The 23588-nt window shown below is 36.0% G+C and overlaps 1 protein-coding gene across 1 annotated transcript; it reads right to left on the reverse strand.

The window, feature by feature from the left end:
- On the reverse strand, window positions 1–23306 carry LOC135955951 (dynein heavy chain, cytoplasmic-like). The gene is made up of 19 exons (XM_065506384.1): window positions 23048–23306; window positions 18763–19337; window positions 17655–18689; window positions 17158–17561; window positions 16985–17090; window positions 16724–16879; window positions 15739–16663; window positions 15119–15683; window positions 13658–15047; window positions 13471–13593; window positions 12352–13404; window positions 11520–12298; window positions 11030–11403; window positions 9494–10877; window positions 8362–9086; window positions 8036–8231; window positions 4478–4595; window positions 438–4045; window positions 1–371 (listed from the first exon to the last, which is right to left on the reverse strand). Exons 1-19 carry the CDS (start codon window positions 23289–23291, stop codon window positions 206–208), a joined length of 13926 nt encoding a protein of 4641 aa, XP_065362456.1. The 5' UTR covers window positions 23292–23306; the 3' UTR covers window positions 1–205.
- Window positions 23307–23588: the final 282 nt, after the last annotated feature.

Consider the following 23588-nt stretch of genomic DNA (forward strand, 5'->3'; position numbering starts at 1 on the left):
TTTGTTTTAGGTGTTTGAAAAGAAAATTAATAGTTTTATTGAAATAAAGTTTTTTAGAAATTAATTTAAAATTTGTATAATGTTAAACATTGGAATAGTTAATTAGATTAAACAATTTGGAGTAGGTTTTAAAAGGGAATTAGTTTTAAATTTTAAGCATATTTTTTAATGCTAAAATATTTTTATTAAATAATATTACATATATTTAATTTAATGATGTTGAGGTTAATACAGCTACACCACGTTCATAGAAACTGTGAGGATCTTGTCCAGCCGCTACAGCCAAATCAACAGTAAACAATAGTTCTGTGCGAGTAGAATTCAAATACACAGGCAAAGTCAATTTGCTAACACGATGCTCAGTTGTTAATCTAAAGAAAATTATACAATTTTAATGAAGTTATATGGTAAATCAAATTAAAATCAATCAAACTTACTTGACCCATTTCAGGACGGTAACTGGTAGATCCATCATAATTGTGGAAGCCAATAATAATTCATTATTTTTACATTGAGCTCCCAGTAATTTCAAGCCAGTAACACCAAAGCTGCTATCCTTAGACTCGGCATTGGCACCCGTCTCGGTGATGGTAACTTCCAAAGCCAACTCCTCCAAAGACCAGCTATTAGCTTGAGCTACACATTGCCTGGTGGCGGTAATATAAGCTTCTGGATTCAATAGACCACCGAGCCAAACATGGAAACCTTGCAATTCCTTAGCGCCTGCTTGTGATACCAATTGTGAGACCTTTTGCAATTGTTTGATACGATTACTGAAGTCGGTAATCCATTGAATGACTGTGCAACCAGCTGGCACAGTATAGCGTTTCCAGCCCTTGGGAATTATGCCACGCACCAGTTCAGACAGCATGTAACGATGGTGATTGGTTTGTTTCTTTTCGCCTTGGCAAATGAGAACGACATCTTGCAAATCGGAAATAACAGTTTGCAACAGTTTAGCGCCCATTGCAACTTCACGCTCAAAGTAACGATACAAAGGATCTTTAATGTTCTCTACGGTTCTCTTAAGGGTGTGCAAATTCTTGGGCAACAATTCCAACCAAGCGGTAGCGGAATTATGCAATACCTTCATCCAGGAAGGTCTACCATCTTCTTGACGTTGAGCGACGACAGCAGCGGCTTGTTCATTGGTTTCCTCTACGGTGTAGGCCAATTCTTCATCATCTTCTAACTGCTGCATTTTAAGCAATTGGCTGACCAGGTCAGTACCACGTGTGGTGAGCAATACTTTTTCAGCATTGTTGGGTAGACCCAGCCATGAAGGTGTTTGTCTGTCTGTTAGATTCTCTATCCATTTAAGGAAATGATCTCTCCTGGTGCCATCCGGCATGGCAATATGACGTTGTCCTCCACTGGATCCGTCCACATCTGCGACTAAAGCAAATTCAGCCTCAAATGACCTTGCGGTAAAGAGTTTCTTCAAGAACGAGGCCAACAGACGTTGATCGAAATCGTTGTCGATTCGACCACCATAGATTGATTGTGATAGCAGGGTAACTAAAGCATCCCATGGTACCTTTTCGGGTGGCAAATTAGTTCTGCCCATGGCAGTGGTATCAATCCAAGTGTCGAGCGTGTCACAGGCCACTCTCAAGTCACTTTCATTGAATTCGTATTTCTTGGTCCAACCTAGAGGAACATAGCGCAAACGTTCTTGAACGATGGCATGGAACCAAGCCAACAAAAAGTATAATCTTGCTCTTTCACTAGGTGTCTTCATCATGCGGGCTGATGGCACGGTGTTGAAGGTTTTCAACAAATTAGCTCTGATGCCTGGTGGTGGTTCAAATACAAAGATTCTGCCAGCTCTCAAGAGGTTAACTGGTACTTTAGGATTAATTTCCATGGTTAAGAAGAGACGGAATCCAGAATGAGGTTGTAGAGAGTGCAATTTCTTTTCGAGTTGCACCAACCATTGAGGAGCCAAGTGCACGTTCTTCAGCAATACCCAACGACCAGTCTTACAAGCCATATTAATAGCACTTTCAGCTTGATTGAAACCTTCAGCCGATCCAATAGCAATACTTGAGATTTGTTTGTTTAATTCAGCCCCCAAATCATCCACACGACCCGAAGCATCAAAACCGGGCACGGAACACAACAAAGCCGGGGTATTGGCATTCAATTGTTTATCCACTACAGCAGCAAAGTCCAATTCATCTTCAGCCGTTTGCATAAAGTCTTCTCCCAACACAGAATTAACCACATTGTGGGCAGCAGCAATTACACGATCTGGTCTGAAAGCTTGTATCAACAGCAATTGATGCACCGAGATGGCAATGGGAGTCAGAGCCTTCGACTCATCCCAAAGCTGAGGCACACACTGTTCGGGGGAACTTTGTTGCAACCAAGCTCCCAATTCGTGAATTGAACGTAATTTATCTATCAATTTACGGAATATGGGAACTCTTGTCTGCAAACGATTAACGCCATCTACTTGTTCGTAACTCAAGCCATCCACAGGTATAGGATTGGCCAACAGTCCTTCTCTGCTTCTCAAGAAGAAGTTAAATTCTGGATCTAGATTCATTTCGGAAGTACCCTTCAAGTGAATCTTGCACATCAACAGGGCAAATGTCAATCTATCGTTGTGTAACATGCCACGGGCCACTCTGTCGTAGCAAACTTGGAATAGATCACGAGTGATAATGCCCAAACGTTCGGTGTTATCGGATTTTCCATCCAATTTCCTATTGTTGTACAGCACTGTGGAGAAAATATCCAAGAACATTTTCAATGAATATTGATACAAGAAGTGGACTTGATTCAAACTGTCCATGGTGAAGTAGATGTTACTGCAGGCCACCGATAGAGGCAAATATTGTTGCGATACGGTTTCTATTTCGGCTATAACCTTATCGGTTTCATCCACCTTTTGGTTGATGTCGTAAGCCTCCTTCTTCAAGGTCTCCAGAGTGGCTATGACAGAATCATTGTCCAAAATTTTACCCTTGGCATCGTTCAAAGCCTGCAACAAACTCTTTTCCAATTGACGCAAACGTAAACGGAACTCGCCTTGTAATTTCAACAAATCGGATCTCTTCTCATCGATATCGGGCCGTTCGGCCTTCAATACTTGATTCAAACACTGAGATTGCAAAGAGCTTCTGGTCACAGTGAAGTTGACGAATGTTACACGAGAACAAATGTCGGGTGGAAATTCGACAGTAGGATCACGTGTAGACAAGAAGATAACAAACGAAGGTGACAAATCAATGTCTTGGTCACCCAATGTTATCAAAACTCTGCCGCCACTTCTTCTCAATTCACGATTCAAGACCGGATTCAAAATGGGATCGTAATTTTCAACATCTTGCACCAATAGAGGATTACCGAAACGCAAGGCTGACTCCAAATTCTTGCGGAACGAATCATCCAAGAAACTAGTTTTGGTAATCTTTTTACCCGCGTATTCATTTAACAAGAAAGTGGTGGCCTGACCAGAAGGATCAATGATCAATGGATATCTGTTGAATCTCTTCAACATTATAGCATTCTCTGTGCAAAGATCATCAGTGGGCAAAGCATTGGCCTGCCATCTCAAGCGTTCATCGGGATTTGAGAGGTATTCAGTGCGAGATACATCCCCTCTATATTGTATATTGGCCGCTTGTAAATGTTGTGACCAGGTGGTGAATAAGTTAGAACGATTATGTTGATCGAAATAACCACCGTATGCTATAAAAGCGGCCGACAATAGAACATCACCAATTATGGTGGATATTTGTGATTTGAATGTTTCACTGGTACACTCCCAACGTTCACGTTCAATGTTCAAACTCTTGAGCAAGGCGATCGAACGATCGACCTTAGCCTGTACGTTCTCCAAATCGGTTTTAATAGCTTGAGCTTGTGAAATCAATTGAGCATATTCCTCCTTATAGGCGGATATACTTTGCTCTAATTGTTCCAACAGAGATTTAGTCTCGTCGGCGTTATTCTTATTAAGCTCAGCTTGATCCTCCAGAGAACGCAATTCACCGCGCAGGGGCTCAACACGTTTCAACATATCAGCGTATTCAATCTAAGGAAATGAGAGATAAATACATTTTAGATTCGAGTCCATTTTAAAGTTTAATTTTAATTTTAACCAGAGTGTATTTAAAATGAATTTGGAAAATTGTGTTTAATTTCAATATTATTATGAAATATCTTTGAATTAATAAACAAGTATGTAATTATTAGTTCACCAATGTATACTTTAAGATAAATATTAAAAACTATTTCTAATGAAAAAAAATATATAGCTTAGACTTTGGAAAGTTGATTTCAATAGGGACATGGCTATATCGACTCTATAACGATCAAGAATATATATATTCTGAAACATATCACCAACAATATGTAACAACAGAATATAGGACTCTTACTTGTTTTTAATGATTTGGTTGATTCAAAGCCTTGGGTAAATTTTCAATAAAAATGGTGTGAGAATAGATGTGTTTGATTATCTTACCTGAGCCATTGCCCATTTAACCATAGGACCGCAAGCCTTCGAAGCACGATCTACCTTATCAAAGTTATAATCAGGATTGCTTAAATATTTGGACTTCATCTTTTCACGAACATCATCGCTGTTTTAAAAACATGTGATTGAAAGTAAACGAAGGAAAATTTTAATTATTAATTAAAAAATCACGGCATTAGTATAACATTTAGGCTAATTTAATAAGCAGGTTAATGAAATCCAATTAAAAGAAAAAAGCAACATAACCAGAAGCCATTAACAAAATATTTATATATGAGGAGCCGCATAAACAAAAGAATTTTTTTACAAATTAAGGGTACTCATTTAAACGCTTAAGTTTCCCATTTGTTCAATTGTGCAAATTTGCACGACGTGTTTCATGAAACCACCTTTTCAATTTTGTGCAAGTTTATACATTAAATTTCTCTCTATTTGATATAAATGTCAAATAAAAATAAATTCAGCAAAAGCCTTAAACAAAATTTTCAAATTCTATAAATTTTAATTTTAAAAATGTTGAATGAAAGTTAAATCTTTGGAACAAACGGTGATATACATAGTTTGCAAGATTTTGTTTATGTTCTAGCTGTTGGTTAATGTTTTCATACACAATGCCATTTAATACAATCATTCTGTTCCAAAGTTACACAATTTTCACATGCACAAAATTTTTATATTTTATTTGATTTTTATTTCTTATTAATAAAAGCAAACAAAAGCAGCTGATTCATCAAATGCACAATAAATTCAAGTTTGCGAGTCTAAATTGTCGCGCAAACTTATCGGAGTTGTGCAAACGAATTTCCATAAATTTTTTGACAGTTCATTTGCGAGAGTGTAAAAATGCACAGTTTGCGAGGCATTTAAGCGTTTACATGAGGACCCTTATTGATTTTTTGGTATTTTTATATAATTTGTGTTGAAATAAATCTTCTAGAAAAAATCAATTTCCCAAAATTTTTAAATTTTCAAAAAAGTACCTTTCGTTCTGCCGCTCCTCATATATCGCAATAGTTCCTCTAAAGACGGTCAACTCAAAATTTTTCAATTTTCAACTGTAAAAATCTTTCATCATTTTCTCTACTCTTTCTCCAAAAAACGGATACAACTCGTCTTGAACTTTGTAATGTTTTAAAAAAAACAGTTTTTTGACTCTACTAAAAATTTTTAAATTTTGAGTTGACTGTCTTCAGAGGAACCAGTGCGATATGTTCATTTCACTCCTCGAGGGAGCATAGAAAATATTAGAAATTAACAAAAATTAAAATAAAAGAAATAAACGTTAAATAAAGAATTATTAAATTTAACAAAATACGTCAGGTTTAAGGCGGGGTCACACGGTACGTATTCCATATGTATTGGGACATGTATTCGATACATGTGGAATTCCTTGTGTATGTATGTCTAAATTATAATACGATTAATAACATCCACCTTCATACGTACATACATATGTAATTGTGTGTGACATAACCTTTATTAGTTTATAGTAACAATAAATATATTTAATTCGATGAAACTTATTTTGTTATGATTTTTATATAAGTTTGTCATTCCGTTTGTAATTTCTACATTTTTCATTTCCGACCCTATAAAGTATATATATTCTGGATACTTATAGATAGCGGAGTCGATTAAGCCATGTCCGTCTGTCTGTCCGTCCGTCCGTCTGTCAGTTGAAATCAATTTTCTGAAGACCCCAGATACCTTCGGGATCCAAATCTTCAATAATTCTGCCAGATATGCTTTCGAGAAGTTTGCTATTTAAAATCAGCAAAATCGGTCCACAAATGGCTGAGATATGACGAAAAAACCAAGACAACCTCGATTTTTTACCTATTTTTGACCTATATCTGGATTACTAAGACATTAATATAGACAATATGGATATCTAATGATAGATATTTCAAAGTCCATTGCAACGATGTATATAAGGCTATATTAAGTTGGACCTACAATGGGTCAAAATCGGAAAAAAAAATTTTAACCCGAATTTTTTTTCACAAAAAAAAATTGAAAAAACAAAAAAAAAAAAAATAATAATCGAAAATAAAAATTTTCCAAAAAATTAAAAAAAAAAAAAAAAAAAAAAATATTTAAACATACCTAAAAATATTTTAAATTTTGAAGTATAATTTGGTGAAGGGTTTCGGCTCAGCCGAATATAGCACTCTTCCTTGTTTTTTTTTTCTGTTTGTTTTGTGTTTTTTATTTTGCACTCACAATTAAAATACACATTTGGTCAATTCACAAGGTTTCCTATCATGTCATACTGTCATAATACATGTCACAAAACACATGCAATACGTACCGTGTGACACCCTATTAATAAACACTACACAAATGCAACAATAACAAAATTAGAAAAATCATAAACTCAACTAAAGTAAAAAAAAAAACAATAAATAATAGAAAATTCAAATCTTAATTCAAAATTACTGGAAAATCAAAATTATAATTAAAAGAGGAATAGAATTCAGAAGTTTGTTAAAAAGAAAAATACACAGAGAAAACAGATTCGTGATAGCAACCGAATTTGTTGCCAATCGAATGATTCTGTCTTAGTGACCGAATTTAACAGTTGTGGCTACAATATTTTGGAAGGTGCAACTAAAGTTTGGTTGCCTCAACTGAAATTCTTCGTCTTCAACTGACTTTCTGTTGTTAGAACTGACAAATTCTATGTGTGCAACCGAATCATTCGATTGGCAACAAATTCGGTTGCAATCACGAATCTGTTTTCTCTGTGTATGAACAAACTTTTTTGTTTTTAAATCTTTAGAAACATGCTTACGTTATTAATTCAGTACTGAAGTTAGATACAATTATAACGCCACGAATCGATTTCCAATTTTCACCACGGAAGGTGGATTTGTCATTGATCTCACTTCAACAAGTTGTTGTTTGCGTATCGATTTTACAGCTGAGGGGATGAAATTTGTTTTTTTTTCGTTTTGTTTGTTTGTAAATAGAATTAATATACATATACATATATATTTGGTTATTTAATATTATACAATCAAAATTATTAGATAATGGTGAAAAAACATTAATTACATAAGTTCATTCTGACTAGTACTTAATTTCTGCACTGCCAAAAACAAGGTTAAATTTATGTACAAAAGTCCTAACAGTACTTCAATACTTCTGAATTCGTTGCAATTTAGTTTTCAAAAAATATAATTTGGGATAATTTAGCAAATGAATTTAGTTATATGAATTATTAAATAAAAAAAAAACAACGAAATTAGAACTATTGATTTAGAATATACGTAAAACAAAATATGAGTAACCCCCAGTAACACGAAGTCTGGTTATGTGTTAACTAATAGTTATACTGATAATATTCATACAAAAATAATTTTAACCGACATTATAACTGTTAGTTAACGGTTAACCAGGTTTCGTATTAATGGGGGTAAGATGGATAAGATTAGGACAACAGTTAGGAGGTATAGTAGTTAAATAATATGTATGTAATGCGTTTGATTATATGTTTATATATTTTGTATATAAAAGATAGAAAAAATATAAAGTGGGTCGTACGTGATCATTTCGGTTTGGAAGTTAACTATGGACGATATAAAATTATCTTTAATAATGATGCCACGCATTGCCTTCCAGTTGGGTGCACTCTCATTGAGTAAATCACACACCGATTCCAAAGCCAATTTAACAGGTGGCGGTGGATTTGCCATGGAACGTATTTCAGTCAATTGTTTCTTTTTAATGCCGCTAACAGCTAAAGATCATTTTTAATTAAACTTATTCTTAGTTTCTTTTTTTTAGAAAATTCTTATTATTAACTTAATATGTTGGAAGCAATACATATGTAAGTAATTTTAAAGGCTATTGGATTTTGTAGTTCTTACCTTGTTGTGCTTCAATAACAGCCGGTTCCACACGAGCCAAATCGGCCATGACATATTTACGTTTCTCATCAATCTTGACAGTCTGTTCGGCCAGTTTATTTTGCAATTCTTGCGATTGTATCTTTTTGATTTCGGCCTCTTGTTGGTCCTTGAACATTTGCTTCAGTTTAGCATTGGCAGCCTCATTCTTTTCCTGTAGTTCTTGTTTCTTAACGGCCAATGATTTTTGCATTTCCTCTACTTGTTCCACAGTTTCGGCAATCTTATTAAGACCTACATTCAAGTGCAACTGTTGTTCTTCTAAATCACTGCGCTTTTCATTATACAGCTTGACAAAGTGATGGATAAAATCGAGATAGTGACGTGGTGTAACGGCCATTGTGCGACCGCCACGTTTTGCCAAACGGGCATTGGCTTGATGCAAAGTCTGATGTACATAGACACAACTGTTGATGACGGCATCGCGATGTGTGGGCTGAGTTGGCACCAGGGGACAGACCGATGGGAAGAAATCGGGTGCTGACCATGCTGGTTTTTCCAAATCAACACGTGTGGTGAATTCTTTGCCCACTTGGAAGAGGGCCGAATCGGACCAGTCACCAAACCAATTGAGTACACAACGATTGAACAGAGCTGGTGAGGTGGCAGCACGATCTTTAAGACCATCGGTAGAAGGATTCATGGTGAAGACGACGTGCAAGTTACGCATAACTTGTTGAGTGAACCTGAAAATTTGGAAGAAAAGTTATTATAAATTTTGTAAAAACATTATTTATGGTGAAGGTTTTTTCGAAGGAAATTATATCTTAGCGATTTCGTGAGAATATTTTTTAGTGGAAAGATAAGTATTTATATAAGTTTGTCATTCCGTTTCAGACCTCATAAATTATATGGGCATTTCTCAAAGAAAGGTCCACAGTGACCGAAAATATATGTTCATAAGCAAATTATTTTGTCCAACATATTTATTTTTAACAAAAATGTTATCATAAAAAAATTTTCCATACAAAAATTGTTCGCCAAAAAATTTATCTTCCAAATTTTTTTAAATTTTTATCTTCGGTTAGATTAATAAGATTCGCCAGTAATTTAATGAAAAAATATATTTTTTTAAAGAAAACAGTTTTTTTACCATTTATACAATTCATCACTGGAATCCAACATAAGACCCTCACGTTGAGCTCCTTCCTTGCACTGAGTCATCAGAGTAGTATATTCATCACCCTCAAACAGACCGGGTACTTCACCGTTTGCCAACAACGTATTCATACGTTCCAAAAAGCCAGAATCCAAAACATTCGATTCGTCCAAAATGAAGGCAATCTTTTCACCTCTACAACCCGAACGACGCAATACCGAACGTAAATCTTCATCGAAATCTTCACCGGTGTACTTATTGTGTACCTTAATTTGGAATATCGATAGACCATTCATCCAAGCAACAAAGCGTGAGAGGGTAGTTTTACCAGCACCCGAAACACCAATCAACAGCAAGTGACCTTGTGGCTGACGGAAAATACGATCTATACGTAAAACGTGTTCGAGTACCTCGTCGAAAAGTACTAGAGCTACGTCCAATTCTTCCTCGTAGAACACCTTGAGACGAGCACGTACATAGTCACGTAATTCTTCGCGATTGACAGGCATGTAATCCTTGGACAGCCAGTTACTGTACAATATAGGACGCGCCAAAGCCTCTTCCGAATTAATGCCAGGGAAATGCTTCAAGGCCACAGCATCTATATTTTCATTGGTCCATCTACGTTCGGTGTCATCTACTAAACGATCTTGGAATAGACGTAAAGCTTCATGGGCCCAAATGCGCACCAAACCTTCAACTGGCAGAGAATCGAGAGGCCGTATAGCTTCACATATACCGCGTACCCAACGGGACATTTCACGAGGTGAGTAGACATAATGCGGCTGCATTTCTTGAGTGAAGCGATCTTGTGAAGCCAAAAAGAATTCCACCATAGCATTGGTTAAGGGCTCAGCATAGCCGCTTAAAGTGGGCATGAGGCGCAACATGGCACGTGAGAATGTGCCATAAATTTGCTTTAATGAAGTCTCTCCAGGATAATCGACATAAATGATTGGCACATGTCTCAAGAAACGATGAGATAGCGGTTTACGACCCGGATCAGTGGGTGGATTACAAGCTCCCACAAATTGTATGCGCTCCAAGGAGACCCAAGCTTGGTCACTGGCCCTATAGAAGCCTTTGTGTTCGACCAACTGACGCAAGAATGAAATGACACGTTGTGTGCCATACGAATCCATATCGGGTAAATTGATTTCATCACAGAACAAAACCATCCATTTGCCAATTTGTACGGGTGACAAGACAACACCGTTCGGTGTCTTACGATATTCACAGTAATGATCGAAAGTCTTGAGAAGTAGTTCGGGTGTAGTGGCCGAAGAGAAATTCAAACCAACAACTTCCATATCGGGTAAAGCTCTCAGAGCGGAGAACAAAGTCATAGTTTTACCAGAACCAGGTGGACCGCACAAAACTGAAGAAGTAAACAGAAAAAATTGATTTTTATTGTTTAGCATGGAAAATTTTAAATAATTTAAAATTAAAGAGACCTATTATATTCTCTTGATCCGTATACACTTCACCAAAGTAAAATTTTTAGTGAAAATTATATTATTTGAAACCTACCCAATGGTTTATGTTCAGCCAACCAGGTGTACAGCAATGATTCGTGACGAACGGTATCCAATGTGGGTACCACAATATCGGGCGAAGCCACTTTATGGTTTTCCACCTCAATAACGGGAACCTTATTGGACCAGGGTACCCATTCACCATTGATGCTGATTTCAAAATCTATAATTGGAACACCACTTGATCCTGGCAGTGGTACGGCTGTAATACTACGTACAAAATCACACAAATCAGTGCGTACTTTAAGTTTAGCATCACCAGCAAACGACCAAAGTACTGAGTAAACCAAGGTCTTGGGTATATATTGTTCTAGTTGATCTGCTGAGCAAGGGAAATCGGGATGGGTGGAGTTGTAACTCAAGACATTTCTATGAAAAAACAAAAGGAATATTAAATATTGTTGTAAGTTTTTAAACAAATTTAAAAACTTTTCCTCAATAAAGAAAAAAATAACGTTTAAACTAAAATTTTATATTTTCATTACCTTGCAGCTTGATTCAACATTGAAAACAAAGAACTCAATGCCCGAAGACGTGAAAAGTCCATAATGTGCTCTTGATCCATGGCATATTCCATACTGCGCACTACAATGCCATCGGCCGAAAAGAAGGGATGCAACAATAACGCAATATCACGTTGTACCTGCAATGATGGCGAGACTTTGTCTTCCTTATCCTTAACCGGCTTAACAATGCCCACAAAATCGTCATCGTTATCCTCCAAGGGTATTGAACGCAAACGTGACAAGTAATTTTCAAAGATCATTTCGGTCGAAAGAACATCTTCGGAGAACCAAACCATTCCACAACGAGATACAGTAGCCAGGGTGGCGTATTTCAAGTCCTGTACCTCAAACATAATGCGTACATTTGGAGGCAATGACAAACGTTCACCATTGGGAAGGGTTAACAGCTTGTTGTCATCCAACACAGAATTCAAATTTTCAACCCACTCAGGATCGACATCACCATCGAAGATGATCCATTGACGTTTATTGATTTCACCGCGAACATTATCGATGATTTTACGCAAGACATGAGTGAACAAACCGTCAGTCCACTCACGAGTATTGGGATCCAAAGCACCATATAGAGCTTCCTTCGAAATGGCCTTGGGATCAATTACATGAGCCACACCCTCCACGCCCTCGAAACGTTCAAGAGCCTTGAGTAAAGTACGCCAGGCAGTAGATTTGCCCGAACCGGAGGGACCCACCATCATCAGGCCATGATTGAGACGGGAAATTTGATAAAGTTGTAAAACCTAAATACAACAAGTATTTGGATAAAGTCATTTGAATAAAAAGAGAAACTTACTTTTTCCATCCAAGCGGTTCCCTGTTCATCACCTTCACCACATACCAAATAATCCTCTTGGCAGACTTTACGGATTTCCTCTTTCAAGCCCTTCATTTCAGCTCTGGTGTAACCAATGTTGGGGAAGACATCACTCAAGAGAGAGAACAATAGAGGTATATCTTCAGCCACCAATTTGGGCACCATGGTCTCACATACAGACTGTATGAGAATTTCTTGTTCCGGTAGATTTTCAGCTACTTGGGCCTCATCAATGTTTTCTTCGCCACGAGCTCTTAGAGTCTCCTTAATTTTCATAATGCGATCACGTTTGACATTACCAGCTGAAATGAGCACTGATTTCAAGGCACGCAAACCAAAATCGTAGTGAGATTGGTTGGACAACTGTTCGTCACACAACTTAAAGAAGGGCACAATCTTACAGGCCAACTTTTCGGCCGAACGGAAACCTTGCGAGAACAACATAACTTCAGCAATAAGTTGGCGATCAGGTTTGGTCATGGCCAAAGAACGGAAGAGTTTCTTCAAGTTGTCGGGCAAATTGGAACGGCCAGCATAGCCAGGATTCATGGTAATGAATATAGCCATATCGGTTGAGACACGCACTTGTTTGCCCACCAATTCCACAGTTATGCTCTCCTTATTCGAGTCCATTTCGTATTTCAAAGCCTCCTGTATAGTTTGAATTTGCTGGGAACAGGCGGAAAGCATTCGTTCCTCCAAACGATTGAATTCATCGAAACAACCCCAAGCGCCTACTTGACAAAGACCCACGAAGATACGACCCATTGCTTGGAAATCAAATGTTTCGTCACAATTGAAGACCAACACAAAGCGACCCAATTGATTGCCCAAAGCTTTAACGGATTCTGTTTTACCCGTACCAGCGGGACCGAACGGCGAACCACCCAAACGTGATTCCAAGGCTTGAGTCATTGTCAAATAGCAACGATCGGTTAAAGGAGTTTGGACCAAACGATCCTGTACGCCCAAATACTCAAAGCCATAGAAGAAGCGAGCATTAGCCATGTGAATGGTAAGTTGTTGTAAAACCTATGTATATAAAAAGATAATTTAAAATCAAACCTAAAATCAAATGAACAAAACAATGGTAATTACCTCGGTTTGTCGGGGATCAAAATAGAATCTCATTTCACATAACCATTGGAATGATTTGGGGCTGGTGACGCCATTGGTAATCAAACGTCTAGTTACCGTACGTTTGTGTACAAATTCATTAATCTAAAAACAAGTTCATTAATATATTACTTTCCAAAAATATTTCCTACTCATTAAGAAAACCTACCAAATGTTCTAATTTCTTTCTGCGCAAAGCTGGTTGTTCTTGCAATACCGAATCAGCCAACACATTGAGTGTGTATTCCACAGTGCCCAAAACACGTTGCAATGGTTTGGTGCTATTGGCCTCAGAGGCCTGTTGTAAACCAGCTTCTACATCTTCGGACCAGAGTATCTGAGCGGCTAAAACCACGATTTGAGCTTGATATTTGTCACACCATTCCATATATTTTTGGGGTTCAATTTGTCCTTCACGGAATTGCTTGATATCCTGGACAGCTTGAGCCAACAAAGAAGCCAAAGTGAATCGCATTTGTTTCTCCACCATTGACAGCCATTTATTGATATTGGGGTGCTCCACAGTGGACACGGGATTGATGAATTTAACTTCTTCTCCCTCCCGTGAAGAAATACCCAAAATAACTGTGTTGTCTTCATTCAGCAGAATGGCAGCAATACCGGCAAACATTTTCTTGAAATGCTTTTGTAAACGGGCAATATTTTTACTGTTGCCAATAATCTCCAAAAGATCTTCATCGCCCACAAAGTAAAAACGTGGAAAAGAAGTACGTTCACGTTCCAAATATTCACCCAAAGCCTTTTGAATTTTACCCAAAAGATCAGCCAAACGTTCGAGAGATTTCTGCACAGCCGGAATATTCAAAACATCCATTACTTTAGGCGACTTGGCCACCTTCTTCATGAGACCCAAAAATTCTGAGCTAATACTATGGAATCTAGAAGTTTCCTGAGGCAATAAAGACTTAATGTCAGCACTGCCCGAGAATATGCCCTCCAAATAAACCCATCTACGTTGTACATCAATCCAAACATCAAAGAGAGCATTAATGCGATTCAATTTCTCTTCCCAGGTGATAGTTTCCTCTTCGAAGACCTTGTAGAAAGGTGACAATTTCATGGCAGCCACCGAGTTAATATGTTCCTTCACCTTATCGAACAAATCATCCCAGCCACGTATAATGCGACATTTATTTTGATAATTAATCAAATCCAATTCATAACTTTGCCAGGTATCTCTGACTTGTTTCAAGAACTCCTCCAAGGCCATTTCACCCTGAGCGACACGCATTATATCCTTGACTACATTCTCATACTTTTGGAAATTAACATCCCAAACCTGGCCTAGAGTTAGATCGGAAATGACCCAGTTAACACGCAACTCTTTAGTCAATTGTTTCCAGTGACGTTCTTTGAGAGCATCCGATTTCAGTTCAACAATCAACATGTTAACCTTGATGTAACTTTGAATTAATTTCTTAACATACTCATATGACTCGTACATACGTAAACGAGCGGGCAACTCTTTGAGTTGGGACATTAAAGCCTCCAACTGTTGACGCAATTTACGTGGTTGTACGGATAACCAAGGTTTTTCACTGAAGGAAAGTAAATAATGAGGGGAACATTGAAATTAATTGCATGGGAGACAAATTATGTTCAAACTTACCGAGTTTCATCAATTTGAGTCCAAACTTTAGACAACTCACTCCAAACGCCACGCAAATCTTGTAATTCTTCCAAAGCCACATTCATGCGTTCTGAGCTATTATCAGGAACAGTAGATTCTTGCAAATCCAAAGCTTCCTTAGCCTTGCCCACATTGTCACGTTCCTCCTTCAAACGAGAATATTTACTCTCGAACATTTGCAATTGTTGAAGAGCATCATCAGGGCGTATTTTGCCACCAGTTGGTTTATTATCTTCCCAATCTTTAAGGAAATCAATAGTGCGAGTTTCCACTGCTTTGTCTTCGGCCACGATTTTGGCTTGCAAGCTGGCCACTTGAGTTTGTATTGCAGTGTCTTTGCGTTTAATGATTTCATTGAAGGCCGACCATTCACCTTCGATGTTGTCGACATGCAACCAATTGTTGGGGAATTGGAAACGTTGACGTTCCAAAATGCGCTGAGCCTCACGGAACACCTCGACCTGTTTGTCCCAGACCAACATTTCCTTTTTGAGAGATTGCACATAAGTAATGAAACTGACGGCGTCTGTAGTGCTGGCAGCCTCTGTTGATTGAAATTATTATAATTTTATTTGCTTTTAAACATCTTTAAAACTTACCAATGCTTTGCATTTCCAAATCAGTTCTAGACTTGGATACCCTAGTGTGGAATGTCGACATTTCATTACCCAATAGGGTGCCGAATTTGCCCAAGGCTTCCTTATGCCAGGAGTCATACTTCAAGGTGACTTTAGCTTGTACCTTGGCATAATCAATAACAATGGGACCGTAAGCCCGTCTGGTATCCGATGTATCAAATGTAGTTCTGGATTTCTTAATATCGTTCAAACATTTGATCCATAAGTTGACGTCTTCGCCCAAACGGCCATATAAAGTATCGGCTTGCAGATCCCACAAAGATTGATAACGCAGCCATTCATCGACATAGTTACGTACCTCACCAATTTTACTCTCAATGGCATCGTAGGCATTTTCCAATATTTTATTTTCCGGCAATTTTGTCAACAGATTACGATAAGTTTGCGACACAGGCTTATCCAAACCCACTTGATAACGAGAGCTTTGCAAACGCACTTGCGATGTAACAATAGCTTGCCAGGCAAACAGTTGTTGCATAATTTGGAATCTGGCCTCCTCTATGGAAGGATACAAATACATCTGTTGATTGGTAATGCGTATTTCGTGAACAGCATTTTGGATTTGTGGCTCTCCGCCTAGCTTGTGAGTAGGCTGAACTGGAGCATCAGTGTCCATAGAAAGATCGACTTCTTTTTTATCGCCAGTTAAGGCTTCAGTCCAGGCTTGTATACCGGCCTGTAAACGCATAGCTAGTTTTTTCTCCACCTCTTCATCGAGACGTGTTACCCAAACACTTAAATTGGAGTATTGGCGTAGAGATAAATCGTCAACAGCATGTTGTATTTTAGACAAAATCTCTACAAAAGTGGCAGCACTATAAGGACAAGTTTCCAAAGAGCGTACATCAACATCCAATTGTTCTTCAACCACCAGGAGATCTTCAACCTTTACACAAACAAATATATTAAAAAAAGTAGTCTTAAATAATATTTCCTCTTAACTTACCTTTTCTTGAAACTGGGTAACGCATTCCGACAAACGTAATACATATGAATCTAATTTATAAGACTCCCATACCAAACCAATACCCTCAGAAACTAAATTCAAAACATCCTTGCGCAAACCAGCTACCAAGGGCACAATACTGGCACGATCTTCAATCTAATTTATTAAATAAATCAATTTAAAAATAATCTCATAGCACATCTTAAATAAATTTAATAAAAATATTTAGCAATTACCACTTTTAATAAAAATAAAATTTACCTTTTCCAAAGTACGTTCATAAGTACGAACACTTTCGATCAAGGAAATGGCATAAGGATAAATTTGATTAGCCTGATGGGCCTTGTTAACAATTGTCAAAGGTACTCTACAATTTTATATAAAAAAACAAAAAAAATATAAGCTTAATTCCAGTACCTTAGGAACTAACTTACCTAAAACCTAAATTCTTAATATATCTCACTTCCTTGGACAATGTTATGATTTCGGGCGAAAAGTTAACGCGCAACTTTAAGATATTACCTTTGCCCGAACGTGAACGAGCCGAATCAATGGTAAATATACGACCGGTACAGCCAAAGTCACGTTTTTGTACTTTACAAGCCCATTCCTGGAATACTTCATCGGTATTGAGTTTAGCACGGAAGCTATCACCATCGGCTTTAAGTTTTTGTCCCTCAATGTGTGATTCCCAGCCTTTGCCCAAAACATCTTCGACACGTTTTAAGTACATGGTTAGTTGGTTATTTATTTGACGAGCCCATATAATGGAGCCGGCCACCGGAGGCAAATCGCGTACGGTAGATAAGCGACAACTTTTTGATTGAGGATATTGTTCCTATAAAAATAATTTTAATGTAAAATTCATAAATATTTGTTATATTTATCAATTTCCTCGATAGTATAGTACTACCGCCTAACGATTATTTACCTTGAATTTTTCATGTAAAGCCTCAATATCATCCTTGACTCTTTGTATAAGTTGAGTCTGATATTCACGTATAGCTCCCCTAATATGAGGTCTCACAAATAGAGCATTGAATCTTGAGAAAATGCGGAACATTTCATTGGAATTCTTAGCTGTGCCTAGCTGATCACGTAGATGGGCAGTGATGCGTGTTTCCACACGATCAATACGTTCCTCATAGCGCTTTACAGCAGCTTCCCAAGCTTCCGAACCCTCTTTAGTAATGTCCAAGCAATCTATTTCCTTGACATTTTCATAAGCCAAATTGACTTCTTCAACTGCATTGGCATCATCAGCTTTCAAGCTATAAGGTTGTTTGGCCCCAATGGCATTATTTTCCATTTGTTGTTGCTGTTTAGTAGGACGCAATACACGCAAGATTACAGTGCGCAATTGTTCATGTTGTCTGCGGAATTTGCGCATATGTTCCATGCGTGTTTGTAACTTCTTGTGGGCTGGCGAAACACGCCATACCATTTTCAAATGCTCATCACGCTTCTTCTTAATAATATCACGCAAGAGTCCTTGCAGTTTATCGAACTCATCATCCCAGCAGCTGAAGATTTCGAAACATTGATTCATGACACGTTCGAATTCATCGAAGGGAATATGCATTAAGCGACGAGTACCCAAAACCTTCAACAATTGTTCAGACAAGTCACGGGAAATAGCTTCAATAAGTTTAAGGCAACGTTGTATGGGATATTTGGTATTACGAACTTTACGCAAGTGAGAGAAAATCTGCTGGACAGCAGGTTTAATTTTCTCCAATTCTGTGGCTGAGAGTAAATCATTAATGGGGAAATCTTTCATTAAAGGATTATAATCAGCCACCATGGCCAGAGCCTGCTTAAGGCCGGTGTCAGTGTCAAACGACACGGTGGCATGGAAACGCTTGCCATGCTTCAAAATATCCAAGGTCAAAGCTACCTCAGGACTCTCACGTTTCTCCTGGATGCGATAGAGAGCCCTTTCCAAATTCAACCAAAAGGAAATTTCCTAAAATCAAACAGAAGTTAAATTATAAACAATTGATTATGTATGTATATACTTATGTATAAGAAAAACTAACCTGCAGAGCAGTACCCGACGAAGGATCACGATCCAATTTGGTAACCTTTTTGATTTCCTTAATCCAACGATTTACACCATTCTGCAGTTGATTCAAAAACGATGAGTCTTCTACCTTATCGCCAAAGTCTCCCACTTTAGCTTTACGATTCTCAGCGGAACACTTGCGTATAACAGAATTTACCATGGTATGAGCAGTTAAAGTTATTTCGGGTATATCAATGTTTTGTTGCAAATGCAAAAGATCCATTTCAAGTTCAGCCAATTTCTTCTCAACGGAAGGAGCCATCTTATCACCATCACGATCTGTTCTTCCTGATTCTTTGACATACGATTTGAAATAAGGTGCCAATGATTTGCTAATGAAAGCATGCAATGTCTCAAAAGGCGAACCATCCGAAAAGTTAATAAGTCGCAATTGAGAATGTATGGACTTGTCAGCTTCGATGACAGCACCACGTTTGATGCAGGCCAACGATGCCATACGGCTGTTGGTGAAATGAACGTCGTTGCTGATTTGATAGTTGACGAACTCTTTTTCTTCCTCGCCCTCAGCGGGTTGTTCATTTTCGTCTTCTGGAAGGAAATAAATTATTTCAAATAATAGAAGAAACATTAAACATTTGCGATTTTTTAATTCATTTCGAAAGAAATAATAGCGGAGTTCAGTGTTTGATGATTATGGTCTTGCGAAAGTGTAAATGCAAAATACTGTAGCTTTTGTTTGCAATCCAACATTCAACAAATATGGGGGAATTGAAAAAAAAATTGGAAATGAATCTGTAATTTCTAAACGAATAGCCCGATTTTAATAAAAATTTCCCATGGCTATAGAATAGGTGTTGATATGTTTATGTTCTATATTTGGGCTTATACCAAGGGGAGGCCGAGCCCCAAATGGGCCACATCGGGTATATCAAAAATTAAAAATATTTGTTTGCGATCCGATTTGAAAGATTTTTATATATGTATATGGAATCTACTAGAAGAGATATACAAAAAACAATACTTTAGCCATTTTATTAAAATTCCCCCACTGTGCTATGGAGCCGAAAACTGTAAATATAAAATTAAAAAGACAAAAACTCAACAAAAAGTCGACGCTAGATGAAATAAAAACTATACTGGTTTATTTCGTGGCATTTTAAAACAATTTCACAAAATAATCAAACACATTTTTGTAAATTTTCACGACCAATAATTCTGTATATCAGCTGTTACCTAATTTGCATTTAGCATTGCAAAGTACCGCGTAAAATACCGCTCACTGTCAATGACAAAAGTAAACGCACCAAACACTGAATACCGCTATTGTATTTTGAAAATTATTTTCTTTCGTATCCCATTACAAAATAATACCACTACACACAAAAAAATCCATAGGTAAAATTGACTAAAATTCGAGTATAAATTTAACTAAGAGCAAGGTTAGAATGACATTTACGAAATTTTTTAGTTAATGTACCAAAAATTTTAGTTGATTTCTATGTTCGAAAAATCAACTAAATTGTTTGTTAAAATTTCTTATAAACTTTGTAAAGTTACCAAGGAAAGCAATATAACGTATCCAAATTTTTTATTTTGTTTTTTTTTTTAAATTGATCAAGTTTGGATAGGTCTGGGGGGAATAGGTCCACTTAAGTGAGCCAAGTTATACTTTACACGCTTTTGCATTAAGTTCTCTTTTCGTATAATATACAAATTTTATATAGTCCCGAAGAAAATTTGTTTCTACAAATGAAAAAATATAGGCACTTTTTTAGAAAAAAAAGATAAAAAATTAATAAATAAATCTAAATATTTCTACAACTAAACGTATTTTTTGTAGATCTTCTCAAGGACTATTGATATTTTAAATTTCAGATCATTCGGATCATAAATGAATTTTTTGCAATTTTTTTTTTTTTTAATGTGAGACCCGAGGTGACCAATCCCCAGGAAGCTGAACAATTGTAAATCAACTAAAGTAAATCAACGTTACAATATCTCAAATAGTTCCCGAGATACTGATTTATTTTCAAAAAAAAAAAAAAGTTTCAAAATATTCATTTAGAGTAAATAATATTTTATGAAAAATGTAACAAAAATAAACACAATTTTTATCGAATTTCCAAAATAGACCAAATTCATATTTGGTATTTTTTGTTAAGTAAAAAATACGATTTAAAATTTATTTCTAAGCTAATAAATTTCAAAATTTAAATCGTATAAAGAACATAGGGTGCCAAAAAAGTACCAAAATACAGTATTTACCCGTTCAAATTTCGAAAATGAACAAAATACCTATCAGTTTTATTAACCCTTCGCTATGAGTGGCAAGGGTATATATAAGTTTGTAATTTCTACATTTTTCATTTGCGACCCCACAAAGTATATATATTCTGGATCGTTATAGATAACAAAGTCGATATAGCCATGTCCGTCTGTATGTTGAAATCAACTTTCCGTAGCCCCCAAATAACTAACATACATGATTCATATATCAATACATATATCGGGAATTCTTCCGGCTCGGTTGCTATTTTAAATCGACAAAATCGGACAACCTCGTTTTTTGCCCTATTTTTGATCTATTTCTGGATTAATAAGTCATTAAAATAGACAATATGGATATCTAAAAATAGATATTTTAAAGTCCATTGCAACGATGTTATAAGGCTATATATAGTAAGTTGGACTTACAATGGGTCAAAATCGGGAAAAATATATTTTAACCCGAATTTTTGTTTCATCAAAAAATTTTTTTCGTCCTAAATTCTTTTTCAAAAAAAAAAATTAAAAAAAAAATGGCAAAAACTTTTTTAAAAAAAATTTGGAAAAAAAAAGAATTTTAAAAATTTAAAAAAAAATATTTAAAAACAATTTAAAAAAAAAATTAATTTTGTTTATATAATACATAATATTTAAAAAAAAAAAGTTTTAAGTATAATTTGGTGAAGGGTTTATAAGATTCGGCACAGCCGAATATAACTCTCTTATTTGTTTTTTAATGGAGTAAGATGCATTATTAATTTTTTTTGTATCTGTATAGTTTAGAAATTTACCCGTTTTTACGCAATAACCATTCGAATTCCCAAAAATCACATATTAGTTGATCTATTTGGGGATGTAGAAACCTGCAGTTAAAATTTCATTCTTCTAACTTCTGCGGTTTGGGCTGTGTGATGATGAATCAGTCAGTAACGTACGTTACTTTTTTATAAGTATATATAGAATCTATATTATGGATTAAATATTTTGCATATACGAGGGGAGGAAGAATATTTATTTTAATAATATATAGAACGAGAGGCAAGAGAGTGTAATGATAAAGAATTATTTGCAATAAAGAGAGGACTTGATTCATTATAAAAGTTGTATTGCTTGCAATAAATATTTTTATGAAGTATTAGAATTTTTAAAAATATACATATGTTAGAAAAAAGGTTTTTAGTGAAAAATCTGATTTTTTATGAAAAGATGTTTAAAACATGGAAAAAACATTTTTTAAATTTATTTTTAAATTTTTTTTTTTTTTAATTTATTAGCGAAAACAAAATTTTTTTTTGGTGAAAAAAAATTCGGGGTAAAAAATATATTTCCCGATTTTCACCCATTGTAAGTCCTACTTACTTTGACACTATATACGCCGTTGCAAAGGTCTTTAAAATATCTATTATCGGATATCCGTATTGTCTATATTAATGACAGATATACATAAAAAATAGGTCAAGGTTGTCCTGGTTTTTCCTTATATCTCTCCATTTTTATGTAAGTTATTTGGGGGCTACGGAAAGTTGATTTCAACATACAGACGGACAGACGGTCAAGGCTATATCGACTTGTGAAGGATATAAAAACAATTTAGCCAAAATTTTTAATAGCTGAACATGAGTCATCAAAATGAAAATTTTTTCAGCAAAATGAGAAAAAAACTACCAAGATAGATTTTATTTCGAATTAATAAACTGAATAATGAAATATGTATAGGAGCAAAAAAAAAACTATAATATAAATCGTTACCTTAATATAGAAAGGCCCTAATTCTAGTTTTTTTTTTCATTTTGTAAACCCAGATTTTCGTTTATTTCGATAAATGGTTCATATATCATATTTAGCCAAAAAAAATCTCGACTTAGGACTTTCCTATATTAAGGTAAAGAAATTCCAAACTGTTTACATTTTTTTGTTTACAAAAATTGTTAATAAAACCAAATAAAAATCCCATTTCTAACAATTACATCAATCTATGGGCGTCACCTTTGATTCATACCAAGTCCCATTAAAATTTTTCTTCAATTACTAACCTTTTAAGCAATTTCTTTGTATGTACAAAGCTTGCACTTGGGGATCCGACAAGAAGTTTTTAATCTTTTCCTGATTATCCAGATCCTCCAGGGCTAAATTCAATGCCGGTGGAATAACATCTTCCTCCGGCAAAAGTATGGTAACAGCTTTGCGTATGTAATTAGCGAAAGCATCAAAATCCACTATGGTAACATTATGTACTGCCTCCACCGAAGTGTCGGGATTTTCCAAAGAATCACCCATAAGGAAACACGTATACTTCGACTATATTTTTAATTTTTTTGTGTATTTGAAATGAATTTTATATAAATTTTTCTCTGTTTGGAAAATTATATCACGGATTAATTACGTCCGCACTTTGTGTGAAAATTCAATCGACTGTGCAAAAAATATTATTATTATTATTCATTTATTTTATTTGCAGAATGAATTCTAAGACTAAATATATATTATGAGCATTGGCCATCTGCATAGACCGACCATCAGCTCTAGATTGCAATATCGAGCTTATGTATACGTACAAACTTATTATACATGTAG

The sequence above is a fragment of the Calliphora vicina genome, chromosome 3 (assembly GCF_958450345.1).
Source record: "Calliphora vicina chromosome 3, idCalVici1.1, whole genome shotgun sequence".
Classification (NCBI taxonomy): domain Eukaryota; kingdom Metazoa; phylum Arthropoda; class Insecta; order Diptera; family Calliphoridae; genus Calliphora; species Calliphora vicina.

Bases quoted from the DNA above. Each gene is read 5' to 3' on its own strand.
- LOC135955951 (XM_065506384.1), bottom strand. From the start codon at position 23,291: ATGGGTGATTCTTTGGAAAATCCCGACACTTCGGTGGAGGCAGTACAT. The intron at 11,404-11,519 runs GTAATGAAAATA...GTTTTTTCATAG, and splicing joins ATGTTGAATCAAGCTGCAAG to AAATGTCTTGAGTTACAACT. The intron at 4,046-4,477 runs GTAAGATAATCA...TCATTTCCTTAG, and splicing joins TTAAATGGGCAATGGCTCAG to ATTGAATACGCTGATATGTT.